Below are 17829 nucleotides of genomic sequence, written 5' to 3'. Positions count from 1 at the left end.
GTAGTAGTGAAAAAAAGGCTATTTCACATTGAAGTTGGGGATTTCAGTCTTTTGAAACACTTGATCTGGCCATTTGTAAAAAGTGCTTTTTCTTTTGTATCTTTAGTTTACAGGTGTTACTGACAAAGGGGTGTACATTATGTAGGTTAAACATTTCTAAAACTAAGTCAGCAAGTTTTAATTGGTTTTTAACTGTTTTTTAAATGAGTTACCAGCGCAAATGTAAATGCGCAATAGAGAGAGACAGAGCCAACAGAGTGACGTGTTATTTCTGATAAGAGAAGTGAGTTATGGGTAAAGCACCCAGGAGTTGACCGGGAAACAGACTAAAGAAGTTCTCGCCTGACATGAATGCATCTCCTTGCATGAGACACACTGAAAACATGCATTTCTCATAGTCACAACATAGCAGCTACCAGCTTTAATACATTCACCATTTCAATAATTTATCAGTATAATACAAACATTTAAGCACATTTTAAACATTCCCAAAGAAAACAAAAATGGCATCCCAAAAGTTTGCTTTTTCACATTAAATAAATCCTGTAAGTAATAATTTTATATACATACATATATACACACTTTGGATTTCAGTAACACACATAGGAACAGAGACAGAAAAACAGCATTTTGCAGCAATGATCAAAATGTCCAGCAGCACCAGTGAATTGTTGGCAGCAGAATGCAACAGGGTGATGTATTGTTGGTGGTAGAACAACGACATGGGCAGTTTCAATCTTGTACCCTGCAGTGTTCTTGGTTTTGAAGCACACATAGTACACACACAGTATTCTGTCAAGTAACCCACAGTACTAATTTGTCATTAGCATACCTTCAAAATACTTTCAGTCTGTCTCTCTTTCTGTGTGTGTTATTAACATCTAATGGGTGTACACTGCATGTACCATATATATATATCTATATATTTAAATTTTGTATACATATATATTCATATATATATATATTTATATAGTTTTACGTGTTTGTGAGTGTGAATTCAAGGTATATTTGTATATGTTTGTGTGTGTGTGTGTGTATGCATGCGTGATAGTGCATGACACTTGCTACTTTTGATTAACTAATTAATTACATAGCCACTGGGCTTGTAAAACATTGATCAGAGGGTTTCTGAAGCAGCATCCAGCTCCATGCTGGGGTTCGGTACTCTTCTGAGTGTAAAGCAGAGGTGTCAAATTGCCGTCCTCAAGTGCTGTAGCAATTTCTGGTTTTCATTCCAGTTGAATCATTAAATTGATTCACCTAATTATTTATTTATTTAAAAAGTATTATTTGTTTAGTTACCCTTGTGATTACAGCACAGCCTTGTAAAATTTGACTATTTATCAGACAGAGCATAACTGTACATACATACAGAAGAAGAGGAGAATGAAAAGCAAATGACACTGCAGCCCTCCAGGAATTTAGCATGACAACCCTGGGGTAAGGACTTATCAGTGGGCAATATGACGCTGGCACTTTGTTTGGGGACAAGGCCAAAACCTCTTTAGCTTGAAACAGAAGAGAGCTTGGCATGATTTACAGAATGTCCATTCAAGTCCGTTCCTTTAGTATAAAAGATTTAAAAAAGTGAAATAAAAAAGCTATTAATAAGCTACCGTTACAGCTTCAATCAGGTGCATCAGATAAAAGACTACTAATACACATTATACAGAATTGCTGCCCTCCCTTAACAATATAATTTTGACCTTGCCCCACAAAAGCAAATATATTTTACAACCAAATAGTTCAGAACCAACTTCAGCAAAAATAAAAGTAATGGTAATAATTGGCACCAAAGTGATGAACTTTAATAGCAAACTTTCCAGGACAGGGCAGTATAGATATGGCAGAATTGTAAGGTTTGTCCCAAGAATATCATGGGTTATAATCACCTTATTGGAGGCTTACAAAATTTAGGGACATCTGTTCAGTCCTTTTTGATTAGCATGCATGCAAAGGCCAAATTAGGTAAACATTTTCAGAACAGGCTTGGGGGTATCTAAACTAATGTCAGACGGACAACCTTAAAAATGTGATTTAGTGCAAGAACGTATTGTCTCTATAGAGAGTGCTAACACTGAGAGCCCAAATTGTCCCTGACTAATTTACTAATGAGTTGTCTGTGTCAACAGATGAAACTAGTGTACTGTTTCATCTCAGGGCCTGCATTTTCTAAATTACTGTATGATCAAAGATCACAAAGAACCATAAGTCTGGGTTCCTAATTTTTTCAATCATTTAGAATTACATGAATCCATGTCACTGACATGACCCCTGTTGTTTTTTCAAAGATCTGAGGATCCTGAGGCTACTTTAAATAGTCAAGCAGTCTGGGTCTCCTAGCAAGGTAAAGTTTGGGCTTTGTATTACATTGACTTAAATTGGTAACGGTGCTTTGAGAAACTCTGAGTATATTCTGAGTCAGTTCAGCTGCTTTAGCTAAGCTTTCCCTCAATAGTAAAGAATTACCCTGCTCTCTGAAGGAGGGCAAACATGCTAAGACTCGGAACTTCCCCCGTCCAAGACAGGGGTTTGAGTGTTTGTTTCAACCTAACATAACATAATATACCACCCTGTCAGAATGCAGCAGATGTGCATTTGTAATGTGGGTACAACAAACCCACCACGCCATGTGCATGGCTTTCCAGGGAAAGGCACCAAATTTAGAAACACTCTACTCTCCCTTCAGGTTCACATACAGATACCTATGCAAGAAGGCAGCTATAGGGTCTTGAAAGGCCGTTGGTGGTAGCAGACACTCCCAGCCTGCTGCAAGAGCCCACCATAATCTCAAGGCTATCTTGCATATCTGCCATTCTCTACATTCAAGGACATTTTCCTATAGACTGTTTCCTTCTAAATTCTGCTTTGTGTGAATGTTGCTGATTACTGGGGAGGTATGGGCTGTTGTAATATTTAAGCACATGGCCTTGGTGTTTTTCTGTACATATGCAGGACAACCTGAGTGCACTTCAGCAAGACTTCTTCATTTTCTACCATGCTTTTAAGGACCTGAGTAAAGGAACCCTGTGTTACAAGTGCACCATGCAGGCTTTTTCAAGACATGCCATTTACAGAAAAGGTGTCCCAAGGCAGCTGGATCAGCTTTCTGGTAATAATCAATGGGTATGCCCAGTAAATGTACAGGAAAGCTTTATCCTTAAATGTGGCTATGACACTACTAATTTACAGGGAGATGAAACAGGAACGGTTAGTGTTCAGGCTTGGCTCTAGCTTTTTTTTTATTAATACCACCCTCTTGAGCAGAGGCCAATTTATGCCATTATTTGAATGCTTGGTTTAATTGGCGCTTAATGTGGTGTTAGAGACACCCAGCAATGTGTGGTCCATGAAGGTTAGCACTCCTCAAGTTGGTTGTTAGAATTTTTCTGTCCTTTTTTGTTAAAAACGTTTTAAAAGTATTTATAGAACTGACTGCTCATTTGCATGATTCATAGTTACCCATCTTCTATCTGCGTATTGTGAGATAATGCTTAAAAGTGCAACTTTTAAAAGAAATATTTATAAATGGGAATTGTACAGGATTTAAATCTTAAAATTGACCAAAATTACTTATAGGACGACTCTGACTAGCTTTCTAGAATTTGTTAGTTTGAAGGCACAACTTTAAAACTTTTTGATGAGGTAAAATCATGTCAAGTAAAAGGAAAAAAAAGGTATCAAATGAAAAAAGGATTGGGATCAATTTCTGTTAAGCAGTGACAGCAACACTCGTCTCTAGCTTAATTCCCCGCAATCAGTATCCTTCACTTAACAAACTGAGAGTATTAGGACATCAGCCAATAAACAGTTGTCAAGTTTCAGGCATAATTAGCCCTATTGTTATGATACAATTATTATTTTCTCGCCATTTGTTTTAATAGTTAATTTGGTTGTTTATGTGTTTATGTTACTTTGGCGCTTTGCAATAATGACATCACCATGTCTTTGTTTTTGTAGCAATTGCTAGCTGCTAGGCAAATGGTTACACATAATGGTGTGTCATTATAGTAGCTGTCTATTTTTAATGACCAGCTTCATGTGTGTATTTTGTTAAAAAGGGAAAGAGTTTAATTAAAAGATTAAGGATTTCACCCTATAGGAGATAAACTGGGAACAATGTGGGATTTTGAGTCTGGGTTCTCCCTTTCATTTTGAACTCTAATTGTTAATTATTTACAGTTTAGAACTTTGTCTCTTGATAGAGAGTTTTGCTAAGCATCTTTCTTTATCTCTGCCCGTTGTATTCAAAAGTAACATATTAGTTCTGTTTAATTAAAGTGGCAGATGTATGAGGATACAGAAACGATAACACAATTTGGCCCCTGTTTAAGACATTGGTTAGAACGAATTAGAGCTTTCACTTGGGCATAAATCAAGACTGAAAGTTGTTGCCCTGTGACATCAGTCCCGTGCCCATCAAATCAAACTTTTCTGATTTATCGCCACCCAACACATGACAGCCAAAGTACACATCTTGTAAAACTGGGGGGTGGTGGGGTTGATATTAGAGGAGCTAGGCATTAATTTACATTCCTTTCATGCAAAGAGCAGTCGTAGTATAAAACAATATTGGGTCATTTGGTGGATTACAAAGGTGACTTCTTTCAAGGTCCGGCTTAATGAGCAGCATAAGGGTAGCCTTCTGCAAAAAGCAAAAAAAGAAAAAAAAGTCTTCCTTTACTCCTCCTCTCCCTGCTGTCGCTGGCAGTGTTTAACTCCATATTGAAATGAGGCACTGTGAGGCTGCCACAAGGGGGCTCCATAGAAAGTCACTCCATCTCATGCTGAATGCCCGCTTGCACATTGCTGTTGAAGCCACAGCGACTTTAGAATCCAGCCAGAAGTAGCTGTCAGGTTTGAAAGCAGCTGGTTGTACGCTTACATGTTAACTCAGTAAGAAAAGTTGTAAAGAATTAAAAACTTGCTACAATCAGGCACCAGAAATTTAGTTGAAAAGATACGAAGACAAGCATGATGTCACACTGGACAGCTGTCACTGACCCAGGGTTGAAGTACTATTGAAAAGGATGTGAGCTTGCTGCAGCATCCAGATCTATCTGGAAAGGACCAGAATGGTCTGACCGATATGTGTAGGCAGTTTCTGGGCTTTGACATCCCTGAACATTGCTCACAGGAGCAGAGGAGCCTACGAAAGAAGTGGCTAGGTAAGCTTGTACAGAGTGCAAGAAGGGAGCTTTAAGGAGCAGGTCCAGATATCCGAACGGCAGTGAAGACGAGGCTGGTGCCAGCTCATTAGATAAGTCCTAAAGGCAATGTACTACTATTTTGTGTTCGTGGCACAAAAGCTCCTTCGGCCTCTGGTGACAAAATGGAAGTACCGGAAGCCAAAGTGTTGGCAGTTTTTTCAATGTCAGGAATTTGAGGATGCAAGAGTAAACAGCACTGTCCCTCACATGGGTGCTTTTGCTTTTGTATGTTACCAGCTGACAAGAGCAAACCCAGATTGTGAGCATGTCTTGACAAAACTGATTTTTCTTTGCAACACATTCTTTGTTTTTGTCACAAATCAGGGAATAAGTTCATGTACATAAGTAATGCACCAGGTCCACGTGCAAGAGGAACAGTTTACAAGAAGTTCACCCATTTAATAAATCCAACAAACCGGGGTGCAGATTCTCATAATGATATAGCTTGGTCACGTGACCACTTTCCATGGTTTTGTCCAGGGTTAATTCTAGATATTTAAAGGCTTATTAGATGGCAGGTGACTGTCAGTGGGTACCTGATCCCAACAAAAGTAAAGATTAGACAGACAGCTGGTCAAGAGGCATCTCCTTTATAGATTTTCCTTTGTTTTGTTTTTGCTGTCTTATTCTGCTGAGGTTTGCTTTGGACATAACTAAGGATGACCTGAAGCTGCATAAAAATAACCCTATTTGCTTCAAGGCTGTTTGTATCTGTGTCCAAGTGCAAGGCAGGATGAGTATTAAGGTTAAACGGGGAATTTGGAAAACATTTTATCTCAGCAACCATTTGTTGTTAATCTCCAGCTCCTTCCCTGCATGGAAGTGCTTAACGGATGTAGACATCATGTCCCCAGTCTTCGACACTTTCATTCTTGTTGCGATTGAGCATTGGCTCCTGACTCTGGCAGTACCGATCCCGGGCCTTGGACCTGGACTGTTGTCGCTGCTGGCTCTGATGTGAGGTTCTGTTAAGATTTTCCTGCTCTGGTTCAGCCCCTTCATCCTCCCAGGATGCCTGACGCTGTTTGTGAACATGTAGTTGATGACGGTGCTGTCCACTTCGATATGGGCCGCTGCCATAGGGCTCTGGTTCCTCATACGGATCAGTTTCAATGTCCATGCAGGAATCCCCTGCCTCTGTGTATGCTGAATCTCGGCTACCTTGAGTTTCAGAATCAAAGGTGTCTTGTCGGGAAAGACCTCTACTAGTTCCTCTGCCTGGCGCTCTCACAGAACGGAGGTAGGGCTGCTTCTCTGGGTCAGTCTGGTACTCATGTAGTCCAGTCCGGTCTGAAAGTGGGCCATCTCGATTCTGCTCCCCGTGCACCAAATACTGGCCCTGGCAGGGTTAGTAACAGCAGCCAGAACACAGCAAACCCAGGCAGATGTAGGTGAGTGTTCACGCCATGCATGGTGATTAACAAGGGAAATAAAAAAGAACACATAAAATGTTTAGGTTGAAGCACTCAAATGTAGACTTTAGGCACAATCATCAGGGAGTATCTGCTGTTTGGCTCACCTAGAAGAACCTCACAGCAGGGCCTCCAGCAGGGAGGACATCATTCACAGTACCAAGGAAAAAACAGCAGAGCTGACAAACATGCATGATTTCATGGCAAACCTACAACAACTCATTAGAATTTTTGGAAAATTTCCCCACTATAAGGATCCTCTTGGGCTATGAGGTTAAGATTACCAAGACAGACATGCGGGCAGGCTCATCAGACAAGTTCACTCTGAAAGACAGAACCACCCAGCCTAGACTATCCATGCAGGCTTACCAGCTGGATCCACCTAGCTTTGCCTTTTTAAGACAGGCTAGTAGGATGTACCAAGCATCTTCACATGTTAAAACACACAAGGATGATCTCCTGGACCACCAAGAAGAGCATCCAGGCTCATGTCTCTACAGAGTAAGCTTTCATCAAAAGTAAAGAAGTGGTGCTGTGAGTTATATCTTGACAGCAAATAGCCAATTGTTAGAGTGACAGTCCAATCAACTGCGCATCACATTAAGTGCATAGTGCAACTAAACTTTGGGTCAAGTGAAAGATGATTAATATAAGCAGACATGTGTGAGACAATCAAGGCTCGGGTTAAAATGTGGCTAAACACAAAGTGTCTAGCAGGATACTGCATGGGGTCCTGTAACCTGAATGGAGGTAAAGCTCCATCACAGGACAGGACTACCCCATGTGGTCAGTCACAGCAAATAATAGCAGACAAGACTTATTGCGAGTGAAAAGGAAGGAAAAAACAGGACAGGCCTCAGCTGGGATTCAGTGGGGTTTAGATTAGAAAGTGACATAACTAGACTATCAGGAAGCTTTTGTTTTTGGCTAATTTTTCTTCTGCCTAATCAGCCAGAAAATGGGTGTCCACAGTCATCCAGACTTGATCTCTCTGAGAACAGGCTTGCTTAAGTGCTGTTGTGTCCACAGTATGTGGTGCCCAGCAGGTGCTCCTGTCCTGTTGTTTCAGCTAACTGTGGGCATGCATTGTACCTAGAGCTAGAGGGTGGCAGCACTGGGGAGCAGAGAGATGTTAAGTAAACTTGGCTGTGTCCTGCCCTGTCCCTGGTGTATAGCAGCGCTGTCCCATGGTTGTATGGACTGTTGAGGAGACAGATATGTATCTGTCCCTGTGCTACTTTGAAGTCTTCACTTTTAAGCAAAAGTCGGGGTACACAACTGTTGCTCAGTGTATTGAGGCACCTGGCATATACTGAAAAAAATGACTTTGCCTTCTGCCAGGGCTGCATGGCAGCTTACATTAATTGCACAGCCAACCTGTATGCCCTGCAAGTTTTTTTTTGTTTTTTGTTTTGTTTTTTTTAACATTAGTTGCGCAATTAAGTAGAACAAACTTTGGATCAGCCTGTGTTTGTGCAGTGCAGAAGACATGGCCGCAAGATGCACTGCAGCTTCATGGGCTCTAAAGATTCTAGACTGAATGTTCCTCCTCCTCCTCCTCCTGTGGACGGTTGCCTCTCACCATCTCCTCCTCTTGGAGCTCACTGTGAGGTCCCCACAGGCCAAGGTTTCTGCGCAATGAGGTCAGCACCTGTACCTGCAGGTTTGAGACGGGCGCTGGGCTGGAGGCTAAGGCTGCCGTGGCCATGGTGCGATTCAACAGTGGATTTGGAGGATTGCTGCTTGGGGGGTGAGTGGCCTTCCAGTATGCCTCCAGGTAGTCTGCCAGGTGTTCACAGGCATCCTCCAGCTGGTTCTCATCAAGGATAATGTCAAATAACTCCTGCAGAAAAAGGGAGGGTAAAACAGCTGACAACATGATCTGACAGATAGGAGAGGTCTAAAATATTGGAAATTGTTTGGCACTGAGAAGCCAACAGAAAGTGCAAAGACTGTGAATGGCTTTGTTCTATGTGTGCTATGGTCACTATGAGCTAATTTCACACACATCTCTTGAAGTGCCTAGTGAGAAACAGCAATTGACATGTAGAACAGCATTGGGCTTTTTATACATTTCTCCATATATCTATACATATAAAAGGCAAAGCCCTCACTGACTCATCACTAATTCTCCCACTTTCCATATAGATGGGAAGCTGAAATTTCGTCACTAATTCTCCCACTTTCCATATAGATGGGAAGCTGAAATTTCGTGTGCTCATTCCTTGCAGTGTACTTACAAAAGTTATGTATGTTTCATGTCATATTGGGCGGGGAAACAGGTGTACCCCATAAACTTATATATAGATAGGGGAAACCCCTCCTCACTATTTCTGTGACTTCCAATATACATAGGAAACCCACATTTCCCATGCTCATCCTTTACACTGTACTTACAAATGTTAAGTATGTTTCATTTCACGCCGTGCCCCGTAACGAACTTTCCAAAATAAGTCTTCTTTTTGGCGGTTCTCACCATTATGCCATAAGGAACTTTTGAAACTGACCTCTCCTTTTGGCGGTTTCTTTTCTTATTTCTGTTAACAGACGATTTATTTCATGGCAGAGATGCACAAGGGCCACCCCTGGTCCCTCTTCCTTTTTCTGCATGGCCGCTGTCCGCGCACCTACCACGTAGTTGGCTCCCGGCCTAAAAATGTGCATTTCTCATACACAAAATCCATCCATCCATTATCCAACCCGCTATATCCTAACTACAGAGTCACGGGGGTCTGCTGGAGCCAATCCCAGCCAACAGAGGGCGCAAGGCAGGAAACAAACCCTGGACAGGGCGCCAGCCCACCACAGGGCACGCACATACACACCAAGCACACACTAGGGACAATTTAGAATCGCCAATGCACCTAACCTGCATGTCTTTGGACTGTGGGAGGAAACCGAAGCACCAGGAGGAAATCCACGCAGACACGGGGAAAACATGCAAACTCCACGCAGGGAGGACCCGGGAAGCGAACCCGGGTCTCCTAACTTCAAGGCATACACAACATTTACAATCATAAATTAAACTCTTTACAATCATCAAATTCACTCTCAATACTAAAATAAGCCTATGACAATTACATTGACAATCATGTTACATTATTTTTAAAATGTTTCCTTTTCTTTTTCATAACTTCTTTAACACACTACTGCTCTGCTGCGAAGCCCGGGTATTTTGCTAGTTGGGTATGAATAGACCTGATAACAAAGATGCATTAATTTCTAATAGGTGTAAATGTGGTCATTAACTCACCGGTGGGCATTGTGCCAGCTTGTCTGCTGCTACCATCTGCACATTGAGGTGTTTAGCTTGAGACTTGCCTCTGGACTTGATCAGCCTCTGCAGCACCTGTGCAGGCCAAGGAGATGGCATGAGAATTAACAGCAGGTTTGATGCTCTAGATGCCAAAAGAATAAGGCTAAAGATATATAAATGTCTAACTTAAGATAGGAATATTACAGGGTTATGACATTGGTAGCCTACTGCTATCCATGCTCAATAAACTCCACTTGAAAAAACGTCAAGGAGCAGATGCCCAAGAAAAGGGTGCAAATCAGATGACAGACTGACATTAGCAAAGCTTTGTTACCTTAGGAGAGGCAATTTTTATGTAAACAATGATTGGTGCCAGGGATGTCTTATTTAGTTGAGATGGGTGGTTGATAGTGTCTGCATCCAAGGCTACAAGCTGCAGAGTCCGGGCTAGCTCAAAGATGCGCTCAATCTCGCTCTGCACCTCAGCTGTGGGAGAATAAAGAAACACAAAACTGAGACATTTGAGGCAAGAAAGATTCAAAGTTGTATCACAGCTGGCTTGACACTTTTCCAGCCCAATTTCTAATAACATCTGGAATGTGCATTGTTATACATAAAATGTCTTCCTCAGATAATGACTTGTGTAAGTATACAGGATCGTGTTCAACAGGCAGAGATTTGTGCACATCTACCATGTAGGTCTTTCGGCTGGTACTTTCTTTAAAATTAAACATAGTTTTCCAGGGCTGTGGCCACACTGAAGGATGTTACTGTGGTCACATGCTGGCACAGGGTCCAGTGAACAATGACTGTGCCAATTGATAGTGTAATGGCTATATCCAGAGTAGTGAAAATGATTTGGCTAAGCTCAGTGAGTAATGGCAATAAACGAATCAGAGAGCAATGAGTGAGGAACAACAGCATCAAGGTTTAGTGATTAATCACTATCCACCTGTTCAACAAACATGGACTGGGTACATGGCTATATTAGTAAGCAATGTCTGTGCCCAGTTTAGTAAGTAGTGACTGTATCAGGCTCTAAAAAGAAAGACAGAGTTCAGTTTTATTAAGCAGTTGCTGCCAATGGGCTCATCAAACAATCACTGTAACCATTTAAGAGAACAGTAACTGTGAGTTTTGGAGAGTAAGGACTGCATCCAGCCTATAGCAGAATAATAGGGCCTGGGGTTAGTGAACAATCACAGCTCCCTAGGTTAATCAATGACTGTACCCTGCTCAATAAGGAGGGAGTGCATCTAATTCATTGGACAAGGGCAGAATTGATGGTTTACTCAGCTTACTGAGCAGTCAGTGCAAAACTCATCAAAGGACTGGGCCCATTTCAGTAAGAAGTAACTGTGTGCCATTTGATAAACAATGACTGCATCCAGCGTAGTGAAGAACAGAAGTGCTCTGTATAAGTGAACTATCACTGCCCTCACATACACGTTATTGGCTGTTCCTAGGTTGGTAAGCATGGAATGCATATGGCCATCTCACCACAGAGTGGTAGTAACAGGGCCAGCCTGTGAAGTGAGGTAAAAAAATAAGTATGAAATTTAAGAGTTACATACACACCAGTGCCTTATTTATATACTACCTTTAAAAATTGTGAGAAACATTTTCATTTTAAAAGATTTAAATTTTGCATAATACACTTTGCAACAAGTTGTTACACTGCTAATGTCCAAGAATCAAAATCATGCAAGTGCATTTCAAAGCCACATATTGGCATATTGTATTGGTGTTTATTTTCCTTATTTTTACATATCAGCATAGATAACATTTACAGGGCAGCAATCCTGGACCATTGCTAGAAAAACGTTGCAACGGTAAAAATGAGTTGAAAAATCACACTGGCTTTATTTGACTGTATATGTTCCTAGTGCCTACTCTAGCATCATTCATACTGCAGTTAAAAGTATCTCAGGTGTGTTTTTTGGCTCATACGTGATTTTCTCCTTTGACTGTTTAAACTAATTTTACAAGCGATTCAAATCTGATATGTCTGTGTACCAATATCTCTCCTAAAAATGCAAAATTAATAAAAATAAATTTATCAGACAGACACAACCTAAAAAAACAAACAGCTACATACTGACTTCATAATGATCAACACATGATGGCAAGTGTTCAAAGGTGTTTTGAGTGGAATCATCACTGCAGAATCTGTTTGCAAGAAAAATATGTGTTTGAGGCATGACATTGCAGAAAGTACTTATTTAAGCTGTTTTTGGCAGGTTTTCTCGAAAATGTTTGAATCTATGTTACATGATTAAAAATATATGTTGAATGGCAGTATAAATGAGTACTGATAGGGTAACTCACTATTTAATCCACCAGTCCATCAGGTAGCTTAAATGATAGTGACAGCACAATTATACGTTAATCATACAGCCCCATAAACTATCATCATATAGATTATATTTAAACCCTTGAATTAAACTGACTATCTTAATACTGTATAATCAGAAAATTCACTAAAATTGTAGTGCAATGATTGTCTTTACACATTTACCCATGATTCCTGTTTGTTATATGCTTGCTAATGTATGCAGAGAATGCAGAATCAACATCCAGTCAATGCACAGTGTCAGTTTTTCCAGTGAGTACTTTTTTAGCATGCCAGGGGCAAATATGAGGAATATTTTTTTCATTTTTATTACTATTTATTTTAATATTGTTTCTTTGTATCAGTATACTGCTGCTGGATTATGTGAATTTCCCCTTGGGATTAATAAAGTATCTATCTATCTATCTATCTATCTATCTATCTATCTATCTATCTATCTATCTATCTATCTATCTATCTATCTATCTATCTATCTATCTATCTATCCTCAGTATCACAAGTCATTGACGGTGGTGAACAACAGAGGTTGGTATTTTGTGGAGTGTTCAGTCAAGATTTAGGCCCATCTGAGAAATGCTTAAACTTTGAATCAAATCAGTATTTAGCAATGCAAACAAATCCTATATTTGTAGTCCTGTTGCTGTGTTTATCGTTTAGTTTTCCTTTGCCACTTGTCTGTCTCCTATACTATGGCAGTTTGAGGATTATTATCATTATTATTGCACTATTTCATATGTTGCAAGTGTTAATTAAAACAGTCTATATGGTAGTCATATTGTATATATATGGATTGTGTAATTTTGTTAAATTTTCCTAATTGCTGGAATCTATTTAAGGTGTCAGTCACAATGTTTGCTAACAGTCTCCTAAGTTCACATCACGTGTGTTTAGTGTGAAAGAGTAGGCCCCTATAAACTTGCAGAACAGTGAGAAACAGACAAGGTATTTAGAGAAGCGTGCAGGAGAAGCAATACAGCTGACTCTCATTTCGCATTCAGTTTCAGATTATGCATCACTATTGTTTCTAATACCTATTTTGTGTTTTATTCTTTTAAAGCTAATCTTTTTAATTTTTTAAAATGTCCCCCAAAATAATAGCATTTATTTATTTATTTATTTGTTATTTTCAGATTTATTCTGTATTGCAAAGCTTGTATAACAGTATGTATAGCATGTGAATTAAGTGCATTATCCTATGCCTGGTAAGGATATATGAGGGTGTTGGTTGGGCTTTGAAAATGTATCTTGCCAGCACTGTCAGATAAGCGTATGGAGCAACTTGTGCCAGGTTCATCATACGACTGGGCTCTCCTCATTGAGTGATGACTGTGCCTCATTCAGTGAGCAATGGTAATATACAATCTAGTGTCAAATGATAGCACCCAGTGTTATTGTTCAGTCCCACCTATAAGACTTATCAAATAATGACTATGTCCAGGTCATTGTGGAGTAAGCACATCTAAGTCAAGGAGGAACAAGTATGACTATGCACATTTCAATAACTGTTACTAGTGTCCAGTTCACTGAAATATCTACAAAGTGTTCAATTAGCACTGACGTTTTGTAAATTACTAGGGAGTGACTGCAGCCACCACAGGAAATAGCGTCAGCCTCCAGTTATGTAAGAAATTATGATGGTCAGCTTAGTGAAGAATGGCAGCAGCCATACTGTGAGTGATGAATGCATTAGCTTAGATTAATAACTGTATACTGGTTTACTGAGGAATGACATCACAAGTTCTCCAGGAAAAATAGCTAAACCTGAGCACAATATCAGAGCTTCCTTTAAGATTTTTCCCAATTGCTTTCCAAACCTCAACTATGTTCTCTGTATTTGTCATTTTGTCAATTGCCTAAATCCACATTCATTTTGGCAATAAAACATTAAAAACTGTTTCTTCTACATGTTGCATATTGGTGGCACTGTTTCTAATTTTGGGGATTAGGTGAAGTTAACTGTGTTTCAGCCCAGAATAAATAGTAATTGCAGGAAAATGTAAACTTTGAAATTAAAAAAATTGCAAAATGAACTTATAAGGCCGGGGAATCACTTCAAGAATTAAGATCCATCCACAAGACCTTTGCCAAGGATTTACCAACAGCATGGGATCTGTGTAGGTGTCAGTTACAGCTCACCCTTGACAACAATTCTTAACGAAATAATAAAACAGACCTGAATTTAATTCTTTTTCAATTTGGTGCAAAAATTCAGAATGAAAGAAATATAACAGAAGTAGGAGTCATAGTAAATAGATGACAAAAGGTAGATCATGCATCATGAAAAATAACACCTGTCACGATGAACACCAGCTTTGTACTTAAGCAATGTGATTCATTTGCATTCATTTGCATTTTCTTCTCTGGTGGAGAGCAGGCATGTGAAGTGACTTGCTCAGTGTCATGCAGTGAGCTAGAAGTGAGATTTGAGCCTGCATCTCTGTGCTTTTCAGTCACGTTCTTCAGCCATTAGGCAACACTGCCCCAGATAAGACATTGTCTTCATTCCTGCTGTTCTGGAGCAAGTATTCATTTGTGCACCTTGCCATGCTCATGCCCTTAGAATGGCTCTTTGCCAGCTACACACAGGAGTAACAAAACCATAATGCTTCTAAAATGTACTAAATTTGTGCTAGTAATATACCAAGAAAAAACACCTTGACTAACACTACTATCAAATGTTTGGGATACAGGGAAGAAGAGGGTCAACCAAGCAGTTTTCTGTTGAGCTTATAAATGTTTTAAATTAAATAAACCACACAGGCATTGGCACCATGCAAAGCCATCAGAGGATCTCAGATGGAGCTGCACATTTCTTAGGGCTGTCAATATCACTCATACAGGGAGGACTACTGCCACCCTGGCCCATTGTGGGAGTTGACATGCAGCTCAAATCCATTCTTGAGGGCTTTTCTAATAATAAGCAACAGGCAACAGGGTGCAGCATCGCAGGTTGGCATACAGGGAGATTGAAAGACAGGCAGGAAGACAGACAAGCAAATAGGTAGGGTGCGTTCAATGGAGAATGCAGGGTAACACTGGGCGACGCTATTCTATATTAGGGATCGATACATACCCAGAACATCTGAGTCAGAGAGGGAGGAGCAGGAAGGAGGTGAAGGGTTGGGTAAATGGGAGTAAAGGGATGAGAAAAGAGAAAAAAAAGCCAAAAATCAGACAGTCAGTCATTCAGTGAAAATGGTAATAATGGCTGCAAGCCAGTTACAAACACAGAAAGACCATTCAGTGCCCTGAAGAAGTAACTGCTTTGAATTCTGTTGATTGTTTTATCAGACAGTCCTGACTTAGGGGTAACGTCTCAAACTCTTCGGGAGTATTAATTTTGTCTGGTGCATTAAAATTGCTGAACGCTACCTGACTTAAAATGCATTTGTCTTGGCTAAAATTAGCTGGGTGAGTTAATCCTTAAAAAGATTATGTCCTCATTATGGGCAAAACTGAAAGATGGAATGCTCAGCATGTTGGATGAACTTGCTTAATAAGTTGCACTCGATGAAGACCACCCTATTATCATGATGAACTTGCTTGACAAATTGCTCCCAATTATGACCACTATCTAATGCCAGCTTGGCTGCTGTAGTCAAAGAACACACTCATATCTAGACCCTATTTGCTTTCCATGTGGACTATGATTATGATGATTTGATTATATACAGTAGGTTAAACCTGTCTGCTGGATTGTTCCTTTTGATTTTACCTACTAGCTTTGTTCCTTGTCATGTAAATCACATATTTTGCTAGGTTATACATACTTGTTAACAAGACATAACCCTATTCAAACTGTTATCCTGGCTAGTCTAAAAAGTAGAGGTGTTGACGAATGACTGGCCTGTTGGGTGCTTTTCCCTGAAGGATGTATAGTTTATTGAATCTGACCAACATCTTTTTACTGGAAGGCACAATTTTGTAGGACATATACCATGCAACTTGCAGCTAACATTTCCTTTATCTGGCACTGCAAGTTGATATTTTAAAATACATAGTCACTTGCACCAGCTGCTAAAACCAGCAGTTTTCTCATTTTTTCTGACACAATTTCAAGATCATAATTGCTAGAATGCATAGACAAATAGTATTGACAAAAAATTTAAATGAATTATCTTTTCAAGAGGCACTTCAAGAAAATTGTATATATTGACAGTCTGCATACTAATGGCTTTCAGATTCTGTTTTTGTGAGACAAAGTGTAGCCGCATTTACTGCAATATTAGCACATTTTTGGAATTGCATGTTTGTAATAAAACATCTTGAACGGAAGTAGCCTAAGGTTATAGAAGGACAGAGACAAGCTGCAGGTCAAGATCTTCACTGATCTACACTAATATTCCAGTAAACTAGGGTTATAGTGAGCAGCCATGCTGGTCAGTTGTTTAGAGTCACTCCATGTCAACCTAGAGGTAAAGCAATAACTTCAAATCCACCTGAAATGCTGCTACTACTCCAAGCACCTCACCTACACAGAGTGCGTGTCCAGCTGCATTGCTGTAGCTGGCCTCAAGGTCATCACTGTGAATGACGGGCCCCACCTAATGAAATAAGAGCCACTAAAGTGTATTGAGATCTTTCTCACTAGAGACCAGGAATATTAGACCTTCTGAAGGCAGATGGTGCTTACCTAGACTGGACCTTGTACTGGAGCGCTCGATGATGGTCAGTTTGCTTGGATTGTTCAACACGGAGCGTTTGGCCAGGGATATGTCAGCTGTCACTCTTGTGATTGATATTCTAAAAATAAAAAAAAAAGATGTCAATTATTTCTAAGGAATTCAGGTATGATATGCTTAATAGCAATGGCATACTGAGCCTCACCTGCCTTCGAACCTGTGTTTTAAGAAATCAAATAAGGCTTTCTGCATCATGTCAGTCACCTAAAGAAAAGGAGAACAAATACTAAGAAGAGATTTCAACCATAAGATCAGGCCTTCATCCCCACCTGTCAATTAGGCAGACTATCCATCCTCGTGCTGTTAGCACAGCTATCAGTAATGGTAGCTTTTTAACATCAAACCATCAAGCTACTCCATCACTATAGACCGAGCTTGCTCTTTTAGGGTAACCTAGGTGCCCTCCTTCTTCCAGAAATTGCGTATATCTGACAGCCAGCAGGTTTGTCTTTCCAACTTTCCATTAACTGGTAGCCAAACTTCCATCACTACTTGTCAGGAAAGATGTTAGCCCTGTCTTCCAACTCCCTATTTTCCAGAAAAACCATCTGCCATTAAACATTAGCCAGGTATTAACATATCTGTCAGTGACATCATCATCCCCTTTATCAGCCACAGTGTTTCCCAAGTCTCCACTGTCCTGTCCACTTGCACATCAATTAGTGTTTCTATCTGTCTGTGACCAAGCACTATGTTAGCCTTCTTGCACAAAATTCCAGTAGGCTCACCTTTCTTCCCACCACTTATTATAACCAACTTGCCCAACCAACCACTCTGCCACATTGTACTATAGTTTACCATATAACCTGCCCTCTCTTACATAATAATTAATTGTTTCAGCTTCTTGTAATTCACGTATTTACTGAAAGCCTCCATCCTTATCCATTAATATTTCACCTTCCTCCTGCCAACCTGT

The 17829-nt window shown here is 40.1% G+C and overlaps 1 protein-coding gene across 6 annotated transcripts in view; it reads right to left on the bottom strand.

Moving 5' to 3' along the window:
- Nucleotides 1-406: 406 nt before the first annotated feature.
- Nucleotides 407-17829, bottom strand: part of cacnb1 (calcium channel, voltage-dependent, beta 1 subunit) — a 43094-nt gene continuing 25671 nt past the window's right edge. For 2 of the 6 annotated variants that reach the window (XM_039739575.1, XM_039739577.1), the window contains exons 8-14: nucleotides 17059-17117; nucleotides 16865-16974; nucleotides 15305-15313; nucleotides 10213-10364; nucleotides 9876-9971; nucleotides 8280-8465; nucleotides 407-6549 (exon numbers count right to left, since the gene is read on the bottom strand). In XM_039739575.1, coding sequence (XP_039595509.1) covers nucleotides 6037-6549; nucleotides 8280-8465; nucleotides 9876-9971; nucleotides 10213-10364; nucleotides 15305-15313; nucleotides 16865-16974; nucleotides 17059-17117 — 1125 coding nt within the window. In that variant the 3' untranslated portion in view covers nucleotides 407-6036. Of the gene's footprint in view, nucleotides 6550-8014; nucleotides 8466-9875; nucleotides 9972-10212; nucleotides 10365-15304; nucleotides 15314-16864; nucleotides 16975-17058; nucleotides 17118-17829 lie in introns of those variants that run through there. The other 4 variants (XM_039739576.1, XM_039739578.1, XM_039739579.1 and 1 more) reach the window with 2 other exon arrangements.

This window comes from Polypterus senegalus, chromosome 17 (genome assembly GCF_016835505.1).
Source record: "Polypterus senegalus isolate Bchr_013 chromosome 17, ASM1683550v1, whole genome shotgun sequence".
NCBI lineage: Eukaryota > Metazoa > Chordata > Cladistia > Polypteriformes > Polypteridae > Polypterus > Polypterus senegalus.
Note: the sequence above shows the minus strand (reverse complement) of the source record. Positions and strands in the feature narration are given on the sequence as shown.